A 15,834-nucleotide genomic window follows, 5' to 3' on the forward strand; every position below is an offset into this window, starting at 1 on the left:
ATCAGTGGTTTCAAAAACAAGTCGATTTGTCAAGAAATGATTTGATCAGTCACGCTCTGGAATAAGTGTCCAAGCAGGTGGTGTTAGACTACTCAAGCAATATATTTCAGATGTCACAACCAATCTCTCACCCTACTGAAGAAGCCTAATCAAAGCAAACTTCACAATAAACCACACAATGACATATAGTATACTGACTGACACATAAGGACGTGCACGACAGCCAGCTGTTGGCGGATATCCATGGTGATATCTCTTCGGAGGAAGGCGTGTCATCTCTCCCAATTACTAAGCGCCCCTTTGTCCTCTGTCTATGCCCAGCCAGCCAACGATACTCATGGCGGCTGCACCAGTCAAACAGCGCTCGGGAACGAGGGCTCAGCTCCCGCCCTGCTACTACGAAGGATACCTGGAAAAACGGGGACCGAAAGAAAAGGTAGGTGCAGCCATACCGTCAATGTGCAAATGTCGGTGCATTGCATTGCATGCTGTGTGAGTGGCTGCATAGTGTCGCCCAGATAGCGCGCACCGGGCGGGGGCGAATTCCTTGGAAACCCCATTCTGCGAAAGCTGTCAACTTCCTTATTGTGTGAGAATGGGCGAGTCTTGAAAAAGCTGGCAGTGATTTTCATCTAGCGGTACACTTGCTTATTGCGCACGATTACTAGCAAACGACTGGAGTGCGAGTTAATTAAGCGTGTATACTAAGCGTCCTATTAACCTCGGGTTAGAATGGTCACTGAATTTAAAAGGATAACACTACAGACATTCCCCGGTAAATGTAGCCTAGTCAAGACATGATTTGTCGTTATGTCAATAACACAAATTATTATATGTATTGGCCTATTCTACCAAAAAGGAAGGCTCGGGCTGTAAATGTTTGACAGCTGCTTGTACTATGGCCATGCCTATCGCTGAGTGGTTGTGCCGCTGTGCTATGGAGTTTGGGAAAGGAGAGAAGTATGGGGTTGTGTCAGTGGTCAGCCCAGCTGAACTGTGTGGGTTGTGGTGCTGCATGATAATGACACCGTCTGGGCACAACTGGGAGGGAGGTGATGGGGGAATGTGGAACAAAGACACACAGATAGACCAGATATTTGGGCTGGGGTTCAGGTGCATTCTATTGAAGGGGGGATCACATGGTCACAGATTGACAACAGCTGTGGTGCAGATTCATCCCCTGAGACCTGGGATCACTATTGGGCCAAAGTGTGTGTGTGTGAGGGAGATACACTGTGTGTGAATATATGTCATACAATTCATGTTATAACCATGATAGATGTTGAAGTTTTCAATGAAAATATTAAACCGCTCTAATTCCCTCTGTAATTGTCCGTGTGTTACCAGATCTCTCGGCGGCTGTGGACCTGTCTGTGTGGGAACACCCTCTTCTTCTTTAATAATGCCAAGGACACTCACGTAAATGCTCTCTCTCTCTGTGTGTGTGTGTGTGTGTGTGTGTGTGTGTGGTAAACACTTTGTAAATCTTCAGGGATGAGTTATTGTATATGTTAATTTGTCTATCTGTTGCAGTATGTGGAGAAGATGGATCTCAGTGGCTTTGTCTCACTCAAAGACGACGGCAGCCGAGACAGAAACCTGGAGGCAGCTAGACTCATACTGCGCATGAAGGATGGAGAGACAAAACTCACAGTAATAAAACACACACACACACCCCCCACACACACACACGCAGCCAGCCAGAGAGAAACAACCTCTTCTCTGGTCTCCTCTTATCCAGGTTGCCAATCTAGAGGCTCGAGAGCTGTGGAAGGGTTTCCTCCAATCTGTCATAGATGTAAGTATCATACACCCTACATCACAGTATAATCCTGTCTGATTGGTGGTTGATCCCTGAACTGTCAGTAACCCCCCGTGTGATTGGTTGTTGTAGCTGAGTGTGCCTAGCTGTCTGACGTTGCTGCCGGGGCAGGTGCAGATGCTGAGAGAGGTGGTGGACCGAGAAAGGAACAGACGCAGAGCAGCCCGCACCCCCACCCGCGCTCCCCCCTCACCCCTATCAGTACCTCTACTGGGGGAGATCCCATCGTGAGTCACACACACTGCTGACACTGAAGTGAGTGCAGGTGTGTTACACTTAGGTGTGTTTGTGTGTGTATATGAAACTGCGGTATATGCGTTTGTGTGTCTATAGGTGTTTCCGGCCTGTGTCGAGGACTGAGGCAGAAGTTCTGTTAGAGAGACATCCAGACTGTGGCAACATGCTGCTGAGGCCCGGCAGAGACGGATCTTCATTGGCTGTCACCACCCGCCAGGATCTCAATGGGTAACGGCCACTCAGCATAGATGTACACACATAGATCTGCAAGCATTTTTTTTGATTGATTTGATCCGTCAATTGCATTCTCTCTCTCTCTCTCTCACTCTCACTCTCAGGTCAGTGTTCAGACACTATCGTGTGACTCAGAGAGAGCAGGGAGGATATGTGATAGACGTTGAGAACCCAGTAAGTCCAACACACTCACACACACACACATTGTTACAACACACATATTGTCTTGCCTCATATCTTGCTATTCCATGGGTCCTAACTCTGTGTTTTCCCTCTCTAGATTCCCTGTGCTACGCTTCATGATGTCATCGATGCGCTGGTGGAGAAGACAGCAGGAACCCTACAGCCCTTTCTTCTGGAGGAACCTTATGAGGAGAACATCAGTAAGACACACACAGACATACTTTAATCCTCAACACATTTCCACTTACAGTGTTGATTGAAATCCTAAGAGATACAGTGTCTTAGGTTCTGTCTAATGTTCATGTCGTTAGTTGATATTTGTGTATTTGTCACCTTCAGCGTTTGTTTCGTCCAATGAAGAGAATGGGGAGAGAATATTACACTGTGCCCCTTCCAGCCCACTACCCAAAGCCCCCGCCCTACCCCCCAAACAAGGTACCCAGAAATCCTACACCACACACACACACAAACACACACACATACTAACCGCTCTGTTTGTCCTGGTGTAGAGCGATGGAAACCCCTACCCAGGTCTCCTGCTCCCGACCGCCGTATCCTGTCAGCTGTGACATCACCAGTACCGTCATCACCCAGCAGCCCAATGAGACGGCTTGTTCTCTCCCCCTCCCCCCTCCTCGCACAAAGTGAGTGGCATGTGTCCTGATCAATGTATCCACTCATTCCCACACGCACACTCATACTACAGAGGTCTCACTCCTCTCTCCCTAGGCCTCACAGAGGAGCTCAAAATGAAACTGGAGAAGAGACGGACCAGTCAGGAGTGACTTCCTGTAATTGCTCAGCCAACTAGCGGTCAGAACTCTTCCACCACCAGCAGCAGCAGCTTTCTTCTCTTCCTGTGCCTTCTGATTGGTGGACTACAGAATAGGTGCACAACTCTGGTTCTCATGGATCACAGTCCTACAGTACCTTTCAAAGTGTTTCCCACCATGTTTGGTTAACGCACCTTATCCACCTGAGTTGTGTTCAGCAGCCTAAAATTGCAGCCTCAAAACCGTTTTCAAGAAGGGATAACCAGTGGGGTTGAGCATTAGATGAGCACACAAATACAAAGGACCAATGACTGAGCCTGTTACTCCACTGTTCCGATTGAGCCAATGTCTGTTGTCCTGCTGCTGATGTAACTGACGCCACACTGGAGACTACAAAGAGTGACACCAGAAGCTTGAGAAACCAGACTAGAGAGGGAGACTAGAGCGGTAGCCACCAACCCTGGTCCTGTGTGTGTGCAGGCTTTTGTTCAAACCCAACACTAACACCTGGATCAACGAATTAAAGTCTTGATAAATGAAATCATGTGTGTTATTGCTGGGCTGGAACAAAAGCATGCACACCTTGAACCTGTACATCACTGCACACCTTCCAGGTCCTGGGTTAATGACTACTGAATTAGAGATAAACATGTCTAGTTGTTCTCGTGCATCTAGAATGCCAATGCTCTAATCTATTGTATTATGTTGATGGTATGGTGCTCCACTTGACTAAACCTTCTCTACTGTGTGTGTCGTTGCTACAACTCACGTAAAACCTTATTTTCTAGTGTGTGTGTGTGTGTGTGTGTGTGTGTGTGTGTGTGCTAGGCCTAGGCTACTGTTAGCCGACTATACTCAACTAAACTCCATGATTTACGATTGAGTTGAGCGGCGACTATTGTGGACTGGAGCTCCGACGTCACGAAAATGTAGTTTTTTTATAAAAAAAAAATGATTTTAGCACCCAAGGAATATCCGCAATTACACAGAACAATGTTGTGTGTAATTGCGGGCTATTCTTTGGGTGCTGAAATCAGTAGATCTGGATAAAAACGTAATTTTATGTGATGTCGGAGCTCCAGTCCGCCCACACTAGTCACCACTCAACTCCATTTTAAGTCGTGGAGTTGAGTTTAATCGGCTAGGCTACTGTGTGATGCTATGACCTACTGGTGCTAGGACACTTTTTACTCCTCAAAGGTTCTTTGTCCCGTCGCAACAAAGAACAAAGTATGAAAGTATTTTAATTTAGGCTTACTGTACACCATTGATTGCATTTGCTCCTCTTGTTCTTTGGTGTTGTGGGCTGGTACACAAGCACAATCCAGTGGAACTCAAACCCTGTGGTCTTTGGCTGATTTGTTCGGAGGGAGTGCATCCTCTATTGGACTCTCTCAGAACTACACTGTACATTGTCTTGTACAATTCTCTCTATGTCCTGAGTGTTGGTCAGTGTTGTTTAAGAAAAAACATCAGTGGTATTTATAAGCTGTCCTATTCAAGGATATTAAATAAATGGTTTGCATGAAACAAGAATACTTTATTTGGTATTTTATTAGGATCCCCATTTAGCTGTTGCAAAAGCAGCAGCTACTCTTCCTGGGGTTCACACAACATGAAACATGACAATACAGAACGTTAATAGACAAGGACAGAACTACAGAAAACATGTAGCCTACATTTCAATGCATACACACAAACTATCTAGGTCAAATAGGGGAGAGGCGTTGTGCCGTGAGGTGTTGCTTTTCTGTTTTTTGAAACCAGGTTTTCTGATTATTTGAGCAATATGCGATGGAACGGAGTTCCATGCAATAATGGCTCTATATAATACTGTACGCTTGAATTTGTTCTGGATTTGGGGACTGTGAAAGACCCCTCCCTGGTGTCATGTCCGTTGGAGTAAGTGTGTGTCAGAGCTGTGTAAGTTGACAATGCAAACAATTTGGGATTTCAACATGTTTCTTATAAAAAGAAGTGATGCAGTCAGTCTCTCCTCAACTCTGAGCCAAGAGAGACTGGCATGCATAGTATTTATAGCAGCCCTCTGATTACAATGAAGAGCAAAACGTGCCGCTCTGTTCTGGGCCAGCTGCAGCTTAACTAGGTGTTTCCTTGAAGCACTGGACCACACGACTGGACAATAATCAAGATTAGACCAAACTAGAGCCTGCAGGACTTGCTTTGTGGGGTGTGGTGTCAAAAAAGCAGAGCATCTCTTTAATACGAACAGACCCCTCCCCATCTTTACAACGATTGAATCTATATGTTTTGACCATGACGGTTTACAATCTAAGGTAACGCCAAGTAATTTAGTCTCCTCAACTTGTTCAACAGCCACACAATTCATTACCCGATTCAGCTGAGGTCTAGAGCTTAGGGAATGATTTGTACCAAATACAATGCTCTTAGTTTTACAGATGTTCAGGACCAGTTTATTACTGGCCACCCATTCAAAACAGACTGCAACTCTTTGTTAAGGGTTTCAGTGACTTCATTAGCTGTGGGTGCTGATGCGTATATGGTTGAATGATCAGCATACATGGACACACATGCTTTGTTAAATGCCAGTGGCAGGTCATTGGTAAAAATAGAAAAGAGTAGTTTGTGTTTTGTTACACCAACAGAAGAGGCTCTTGCAGCTTTTCCTCTGCTCTCATCGGAGCCTTGCACACGAGCAGGTGGAAGCAAAGGGCAAACTTGAATGAGAGCAGTATCTCCAGCATACCTTCCATAATTGTTTCAAAAATGTTTTGTAACATTTTGCTCATTGTCTGTTTATTTTGTTAGTCAGTCTCACTCAGATATCATATTAAAAAACTGCAAACATTTCCCTCCACCCTATGGAGAAAAAAAAAAAGTTATCACAGGAAATTAGCTGTAAAATAGCTAATTTTCCTCTCTATCCCATGGCAAAATTAGTTGAATTGCAGAAAAGGAGTTAGATGATTGCAAAATCTTCTCTCCGCCCCATAGCAAAATGTTCAGAATTTCAGCAAATTTGCTTAAAAAAACTATAACATTTTCTCTACACCCCATGTCAAAATGTGTATAATTGCACTAAATTAACTCTAAAATGTAAAAGAATGATCTCCGCTGTCAAGAGGGAGGCCACTAAAAATTTTCGCTCGCAATGTGGTGGTGGTGGTGAGGGGGCAGGGGTATGGATGTGGGTATGCAGACCAGCGAGCAACTGTGGCCCCTCATGAGTTCCGATTTTTTTGTGGCCCATCCCTGCTGTAAAATACTATACTACACACCGTAGTATCCCTTGATCGTACAGTGCTTACTATATAATATTGTAATCTCTGAGGAAGCACAGTTCCCGCTCAGCCCAGTCAAAACTGTTCGCTGCTCTGACACCCCAATGGTGGAACAAGCTCCCTCACGACGCCAGGACAGCGGAGTCAATCACCACCTTCCGGAGACACCTGAAACCCCACCTCTTTAAGGAATACCTAGGATAGGATAAAGTAATCCTTCTAACCCCCCCCTTAAAAGATTTAGATGCACTATTGTAAAGTGGTTGTTCCACTGGATATCATAAGGTGAATGCACCAATTTGTAAGTCGCTCTGGATAAGAGCGTCTGCTAAATGACTTAAATGTAAATGTAAATGTAATCTACTGTAGAACAGTGTTTCTTAATCCTGGTCCTGGGGACTCAAAAGGGTGCGCATTTGCATTTTTGCCCTACCACTAAACAGCTGATTCAAATGATCAACTCATCATCAAGCTTTGATGATTCGAATCAGGTTTGTAGTGCTAAGGCTAAAACTAAAATGGGCAATGCTTTGGGTCCCCAGGAACATGAATGTGCTACTGTAGAATTCTGTACTCCACACTGTAGTATCCCTTAATCGTGTGTGGTACTTACTATAGCATTTTGTAGTATACTGTAGATTAATATACTATACGCTGTAGTATCCCTCGATCGTAATATATATACAGGTAACTGCCTAAATAAAGGAAACACATGAGTAATTGCGAGATACAAAGTATGTTGAAAGCAGGTGCTTCCACACAGGTGTGGTTCCTGAGTTAATTAAGCAATTTAACATCCCATCATGCTTAGGGTCATGAATAAAAATTCCCAATTGCCCATTATTTTGGCTACCAAGGTTAGAAGAAGAGATCTCAGTGGCTTTGAAAGAGGGGTTTTAAAGGGGCATATGGGGTTTAAAGGGTATGTGTGTGTGTGTCTTAGTCACCAGATCTCAACCCAATTAAACTCTTCTGGGAGATTCCAGTGCAGCATCTGAGGCATTGTTTTCCACCACCATCAACAAAACACCAATTGATTGAATATATTGTGTAAGAAGGGTGTCATGTCCCTCCAATATAGTTCCAGACGCTTCTAGAATCTATGCCAACGTGCATTCAAGCTGTTTTGGCGGCCCAATGCCCTATTAAAACACTTTATGTTGGTTTTTCCTTTATTTTGGCAGTTACTGAAAGACCCCCAAGACATGCTAACCTCCACTGTTAATGTAAAAATATTTGAATATGCAATAAAGCTCAGAATTTCAATGATTTACTTCATAGTTATTATTGCTCATTGTTAACAAGGGTGTCAATAATATCAAACTGCACTATATATATAAGTCAAAATTCTGGACACACCTACTCATTCCAGGGTTTTTCTTTATTTTGAAAATTTTCTACATTGTAGAATAATAGTGAAGACATCAAAATTATGAATTAACACATGGAATCATGTAGTAACCAAAAAAGGGTTAAACAAATCAAAATATATTTTGGCATTCTCTCAACCAGCTTCATGAGGTAGTCACCTGGAATGCATTTCAATTAACAGGTGTGCCTTGTTAAAAGTTCCTTCTTAATGCGTTTGAGCCAATCAGTTGTGTTGTGACAAGGTAGGGGTGGTATACAGAAGATAGTCCTATTTGGTAAAAGACCAAGTCCATATTATGGCAAGAACTGCTCAAATAAGCAAAGAGAAATGACAGTCCATCATTACTTTAAGACATGAAGGTCAATCTGGGAAATTTCAAGAACTTTGAACGTTTCTTCAAGTGCAGTCGCAAAAACCATCAAGTGATATGATGAAACTGGCTCTCATGAGGACCGCCACAGGAAAGGAATACCCAGAGTAACCTCTGCTGCAGAGGATAAGTTAATTAGAGTTACCAGCCTCAGAAATTGCAGCCCAAATAAATGCTTCACAGAGTTCAAGTAACAAAGATATCTCAACATCAACTGTTCAGAGGACACTGTGTGAATCAGGCCTTCATGGTCAAAATGCTGCAAAGAAACCACTACTAAAGGACACCAATAAGAAGAAGAGACTTGCTTGGGCCAAGAAACACAAGCAATGGACATTAGACCAGTGGAAATATGTCCCTTTGTCTTTTGAGTCCAAATTTGCGATTTTTGGTTCCAACCGCCGTGCCTTTGTGAGACGCAGAGTAGGTGAACGGAGGATCTCCGCACATGTGGTTTCCACCATGAAGCATGGAGGAGGAGGTGTGATGGTGTGGGGGTGCTTTGCTGGTGACACTGATGGTGTGGGGGTGCTTTGCTGGTGACATAGTCTGTGAGTTAGAATTCAAGGTACACTTAACCAGCATGGCTACCACAGCATTCTGCAGCGATATGCCATCCCATCTGGTTTGTGCTTAATGTGACTGTCATTTGTTTTTCAACAGGACAATGACCCAACACACCTCCAGGCTATGTAAGGGCTATTTGACCAAGAAGGACAGCGATGGAGGGCTGCATAAGATGACCTGGCCTCCACAATCACCCGACCTCAACCCAATTGAGATGTTTTGGGATGAGTTGGACCGCAGAGTGAAGGAAAAGCAGCCAACAAGTGCTCAGCATATGTGGGAACTCCTTAAAGCCTTCCTCATGAAACTGTTGAGAGAATGCCAAGTGTGCAAAGCTATCATCAAGGCAAAGGGTGGCTAGTTTGAAGAATCACAAAATTAAAATATATTTTGATTTGTTTAACACTTTTCTGCTTACTAAATGATTCCATATGCCCAGACTCTAAAAACCTGTTTTCTGCAGCATTGAAGGTCCCCAAGAACACAGGCCTTCCTCATTCTGAAATGGAAGAAGTTTGGAACCACCAAGACTTTTCCTAGAGCTGGCCGCCTGGCCAAACTGAGCAATCGGGGGAGAAGGGCCTTGGTTGGGGAGGTGACCAAGAACCCGATGGTCACTCTGACAGAGCTCCAGAGTTCCTCTTTGGAGATGGGAGAACCTTCCAGAAGGACAACCATCTCTGCAGCACTCCACCAATCAGGCCTTTATGGTAGAGTGGCCAGACGGAAGCCACTCCTCAGTAAAAGGCACATGACAGCCCGCTTGGAGTTGACCAAAAGTCACCTAAAGGACTCTGACCATGAGAAACAAGATTCTTTGGTCTGATAAAACCAAGATTGAACTCTTTGGCCTAAATGCCCAGCATCACGATGTGGGGAAGTTTTTCAGCGGCAGGGACTGGGAGACTAGTCAGGATCGAGGCAAAGATGAACGGAGAAAAGTACAAAGAGATCCTTGATGAAAACCTGTTCCAGAGCGCTCAGGACCTCAGACTGGGGCGAAGGTTCACCTTCCAACAGGACAACGACCCTAAGGGACAACGACCCTAAAGGGTCTGCAATCTTATGTAAATGGTTTATTTCAGTTTTTATACATTTTCAAAAATGAATAAAAACCTGTTTTTGCTTCATCATTATGGGGTATTGCGTGTAGATTGATGAGGGGAAAAACTATTTAATCCATTTTAGAATAAGGTTGTAACGAAACAAAATGTGGAAAAAGTAAAGGGGTGGAACGCTCTTAGAGACTCACACAGAAAGACTCACAGCTGTAATCGATGCCAAAGGTGTTTCTACAAAGTATTGACTCGGGTGTGAATACTTATGTAAATCTGAGATCTGAGACCAGGTTAAAGTCTTTAGGTTGATATCTTCTATATTCTTATTTCCGAGAGCCCAACTTCATCTCCATGGCCCAGATGCCAGAGAGTGAGAACAGGTCAGCGGGTGTTGATGACAAGGTCTACCTGTTCTTCAGTGAGACTGCTGTGGAGTATGACTTCAACAGCAAACTGGTGGTGTCCTGCGTGGCTCATGTCTGCACGGTGTGTGTGTGAACCACCACATTTAACCATGACAAGGTGACTGAATACAAACAGTGTAGTTATTCCCTCCGTAAGGCAATCAAACAGGCAAAACGTCAGTACAGAGACAAGTCGCAATACAACGGCTCAGACACGAGCGGTATATGGCAGGGTCTACAGAGTTCCTCTGTCCATTGTCTGTGTTCTTTTGCCCATCTTAATCTTTTATTTTTATTGGCTAGTCTGAGATATGGCTTTTTCTTTGCAACTCTCTGTTGACGTTGAGACGAGTGTTTTACGGGTACTATTTAATGAAGATCCCACTATAGGACTTGTGAGGCGTCTGTTTCTCAAACTAGACAATAATGTACTTGTCCTCTTGCTCAGTTGTGCACCGGGGCCTCCCACTCCTCCTTCTATTCTGGTTAGAGCAAGTTTGCGCTGTTCTGTGAAGGGAGTAGTACACAGCGTTGTTCTTTGTTTCTGGCCATTTTGAGCCTGTAATCGTACCCACAAATGCTGATGCTCCAGATACTCAACTAGTCTAAAGAAGGACTGTTTTATTGCTTCTTTAATCAGAAGAACAGTTTCATCTGTGCTAACATAATTGCAGAAGGGTTTTCTAATTATCAATTATGTCACACCCTGATCTGTTTCACCTTTCCTCGTTATTGTCTCCACCCCCTCCAGGTGTCGCTTGTTTTCCCCAGTGTATTTATCCCTGTGTTTCCTGTCTCTCTGTGGCAGTTTGTCTTGTATGTTTCCAAGTCAACCAGCGGTTTTCCCAGTCACCTGTTTTTTTTACGTTTTTTTACCCTTGCCTGTTTCTGGACTTTGTACCCGCCTGCCTTGACCACGAGCCTGTCTGCCACTCTGTACCTCCTGGACTCTGATCTGGTTTTGACCTTTTTGCCTATCCACGACCATTCTCTTGCCTACTCCTTTGGCTTAATAAACATTGAAAGACTCCAACCATCTGCCTCCTGTGTCTGCATCTAGGTCTCGCCTTGATAAATTAGCCTTTTAAAATGATAAACTTGGATTAGCTAACACAATGTGCCATTGGAACACAGGAGTGATGGTTGCTGATAACGGGCCTCTGTACACCTATGTAGATATTCCATAAAAAATCTGCCGTTTCCAGCTACAATAGTCATTTGCAACATTAACAATGTCTATACTGTTTTTCGTATCAATTTCATGTTATTTTAATGGGAAAAAAATAGCTTTTCTTTCAAAACAAGGACATTTCTAAGTGACCCCAAACTTTTGAATGGGACATTAACTGTAATATCTTATGTTTCACTGAGTCGTGGCTGAACTACGACATTAATAACATACAGCTGGCGGGTTATACACTCTATCGGCAGCATAGAACAGAAGCCTCTGGTAAGACACGGGGCAGGGGCCTATGCATATTTGTAAAGAACAGCTAGTGCATGATATCTAAGGAAGTCTCAAGGTTTTGCTCGCCTGAGGTAGAGTATCTCATGATAAGCTGTAGACCACACTATCTACCTAGAGTTTTCATCTGTATTTTTCGTAGCTGTTTACATACCACCACAGACATATGCTGGCACTAAAACCACACTCAATGAGCTGTATACCGCCATAAGCGAACAGGAAAATGCTCATCCAGAGGTGGCGCTCCTAGTGGCCGGGGACTTTAATGCAGGGAAACTTGACTCAGTTTTACCTCATTTCTATCAGCATGTTAAATGTGCAACCAGAGGGGAAAAAAACTCTAGACCACCTTTACTACAAAGCTCTCCCTTGCCCTCCATTTGACAAATCTAACCATAACTCTATCCTCTTGCTTACATGCAAAAATTAAAGCAGGAAGCACCAGTGACTCGGTCTATAAAAAAAGTGGTCAGATGAAGCAGATGCTAAACTACGGGACTGTTTTGCTAGCACAGACTGGAATATGTTCCAAGATTCTTCTGATGGCATTTGAGGAGTACACCACATCAGTCACTGGCTTCATCAATAAGTGCATGCATGATGTTGTCCCCACAGTGACTGTACGTACATACCAGAAGCCGAAGGTACATACAGGCAACAGTCACACTGCGCTAAAGGGTAGAGCTGCCGCTTTCAAGGAGCGGGACTCTAACCCGAAAGCTTATAAGAAATCCCGCTATGCCCTCCGTCGAACCATCAGGCAAGGGTCAATACAGGACTAAGATCGAATCGTACTACACCGGCATCGACACTCATCGGATGTGGCAGGGCTTGCAAACTATTACAGACTACAAAGGGAAGCACAGCCGAGAGCTGCCCAGTGACACGAGCCTACCAGACGAGCTAAATAACTTCTATGCTCACTTCGAGACAAGTAAAACTGAAACACGCATGAGAGCATCAGCTGTTCCGGACGACTGTGTGATCACGCTCTCTGCAGCCGCTGTGAGCAAGACCTTTAAACAGGTCAACATTCACAAGGTCGCATGGCCAGACGGATTACCAGGACGTGTACTCCAAGTATACGCTGACACACTGACATCTTCAACCTCTCCCTGTCTGAGTCTATTATACCTACATGTTTCAAGCAGACCACCAAAGTCCATGTGCCCAAGAACACTAAAGTAACCTGCCTAAATGACTACCGACCTATAGCACTCAAGTCTGTAGCCATGAAATGCTTTGAAAGGTTGGTCATGGCTCACATCAACACCATTATCCCAGAAACCCTAGACCCACTCCAATTTGCATACCTCCCCAACAGATCCACAGATGATGCAATCTCTATTGCACTCCACACTGCCCTTTCACACCTGGACAAAAGGAACACCTATGTGAGAATGCTATTCATTGACTACAGCTCAGCGTTCAACACCATACTACCCTCAAAGCTCATCACTAAGCTAAGGACCCTGGCACTAAACACTTCCCTCTGCAACTGGATCCTGGACTTCCTGACGGGCCACCCCCTGGTGGTAAGGGTAGGTAACAACACATCCGCCACGCTGATCCTCAACATGGGGGCCCCTCAGGGGTGCGTGCTCACTCCCCTCCTGTACTCCCTGTTCACTCATGACTGCATGGCCAGGCATGACTCCATCCCCATCATTAAGTTTGCTGGTGGTAGGCCTGATCACCAACAACGATGAGACAATCTATAGGGAGGAGGTCAGAGAACTGGCAGTGTGGTGCCTGGACAACAATCTTTCCCTCAATGTGAGCAAGACGAGTTGATCGTGGACTACAGGAAAAGGTAGGCCGAACAGGCCCCCAATAACATCAACAGGGCTGCAGTGGAGCGGGTCGAGAGTTTCAAGTTCCTTGGTGTCCACATCACCAACGATCTATCATGGTCCAAACGCAACTGCTCGCCATCTGACTGTACAGAGGGTAGTGCGTACTGCCCAGTACATACAGTATCTATATAATATGCGTGTCAGAGGAAAGCCCATAAAATTGTCAGAGACTCCAGTCACCCAAGTCATAGACAGTTTTCTCTGCTACTGCATGTTGGTACTGGAGCACCAAGTCTAGACCCCAAAGGCTCCTCAACAGCTTCTACCCTCAAGCATGTACAAATTGTGCAAATTACCTCTAACCTGTACCCCGCACACTGACTCGGTACTGGTACCCCCGTTATTGTTATGTTATTGTGTTACTTTTTATTCTTTTTTACTTTAGTTAATTTGGTAAATATTTTCTTTACTCTTCTTGAACTGCACTGTTGGTTAAGGGCTTGTAAGTAAGCATTTCACGGTAAGGTCTACACTTGTTGTATTCGGCGCATGTGACAAATATAGTTTGATTTGTTTTTGATTTTATATTCTACTGTATTTTAGTTTATGCATCTCCGACACTGCTCGTTCAAATATTTATTGATTCTTAATTCCATTCCTTTACTTTAAATGTGTATTGTAAAATTGTTAGATATTACTGCACCGTTGGAGCTAGAAACACAAGCATTTCACTACACCCCCAATAACATCTGCTAAACATGTGTATGTGACCAATAAAATTGTATTTGTGTGTTAGTGTATCTATGTGTGTGTACGCGCATGTGAGAGTTTCTCTTTAATGTCTCTTTAATGCACTGTGTTGTTGTGTTCAAGGGACCTCACTATGGTGTGTGCGTACAGCGTGTTGTCCTTTGTGAAGTTGGTGATGTACAGCTGTGACATCCCCACCCCCAGACTTGGAGCTGTGAGTCAGACTGATATCCTCTCTCTTTTCTCTTCTGTTTTTTTTTTCAACTTTATTCTCTCCCCACCCCCATTTTGAGGAATGGAAACAGAACCCGGAACTAAAGTGATTTCTTGTGTTCTGGAACAGAACCGTTATTTTCAAATCTTGATAACCTTTTTATACCAAAAATATTCCTCATGTCCTCATAATGTCCTCATAATTCTATAATTCGGTGAAACTATAATGCTAGTAATAGCCTAAACACGTTCCAGTTCACGTCATGTCATGATGTTCAGCTTTTCAAACCAAGCCCCCTCCATGTCCACCCCTCTCTCTCCCCACCTGTGAAATTTATGTTGCATTTCACGCCGAGCGTTCCATAGCAAGCTTCTCTAGCTGTGCTAATAGGTCTCACGACAGTCTCACGATCTATTCTCTAAAAACTATGTTGATTTCACAGGTTACAAAAATTACAAAAAGGAACTATATGGGTTCGAACTGGTTCAGAATATTATTTTTTGGTCAGACAGGAACAAAGAAAATATGGGTTCTGTTCAGAATGATTGGAAAATAATTTTGGTTCCAACTAAATGGATCATATTTTGAGTGTGTTCAGCACTCACTGTGACTGAACAGTATGCAAAGGATGAAAGTTAAGTTTTCATTGGGAAAATCATTTTAATTAGAACAGATAGGTGTTCTGTAACTGCTACCAAATAATGACATTAACATATTTTGTAATCAATCAAATGTATTTTATAAAGCCCTTTTTACTTCAGCACATGTCATGAAGTGCTTATACAGAAACCCAGCCTAAAACCCCAAATAGAAAGCACACTACTGTGTGCTTGTGTCTTGAAAGGCTTATTACATTTTGTGTAATTGCCCATTGTTGATATGCTGTAAGTGTGTGAATGAGATTAAAACATGATCACACATTGAAAAACGAGTTGGCTTCGGCTATTCAGGCACAACAGAGGCATGGCAGTGCCATTCATAAATATAGCAAGAGCTGTATGAAACCCTTTTAGAATAACGCAATACAAAATGAACAAGGGCTACTTATTTGTGGGCAAAGGTGTTGAGTGTAATCATGTTGGCCATATTGGATTCAGAATAAAATGTATTTACAGGGCCTCCCGAGTGGCGCAGTGGTCTAAGGCACTGCATCGCAGTGCTAGAGGCATCACTACAGACCTCGGTTTTATCCCAGGCTGTATCACAACCGTCCGTGATCGGGAGTCCCATAGGGCCCAGCGTCGTCCGGTTTAGGGGAGGGTTTGGCCAGGTTGGCTTTACTTGGCTCATCGAGCTCTAGCGACTCCTTGTGGCAAGCCGGGTGCC

The 15,834-nt window shown here is 43.9% G+C and overlaps 1 protein-coding gene across 1 annotated transcript; it reads left to right on the forward strand.

Annotated features, from left to right (window-relative positions):
• Positions 1-19: 19 nt before the first annotated feature.
• Positions 20-4,785, forward strand: stap2a (signal transducing adaptor family member 2a). Its single transcript, XM_014191354.2, has 11 exons — positions 20-436; positions 1,348-1,419; positions 1,534-1,653; positions 1,742-1,798; positions 1,895-2,049; positions 2,156-2,287; positions 2,398-2,467; positions 2,574-2,676; positions 2,816-2,911; positions 2,986-3,120; positions 3,206-4,785. Exons 1-11 carry the CDS (start codon positions 314-316, stop codon positions 3,259-3,261), a joined length of 1,119 nt encoding a protein of 372 aa, XP_014046829.1. The 5' UTR covers positions 20-313; the 3' UTR covers positions 3,262-4,785.
• The last annotated feature ends 11,049 nt before the right edge of the window (positions 4,786-15,834 follow it).

This window comes from Salmo salar, chromosome ssa03, assembly GCF_905237065.1.
Source record: "Salmo salar chromosome ssa03, Ssal_v3.1, whole genome shotgun sequence".
Lineage (NCBI taxonomy): Eukaryota > Metazoa > Chordata > Actinopteri > Salmoniformes > Salmonidae > Salmo > Salmo salar.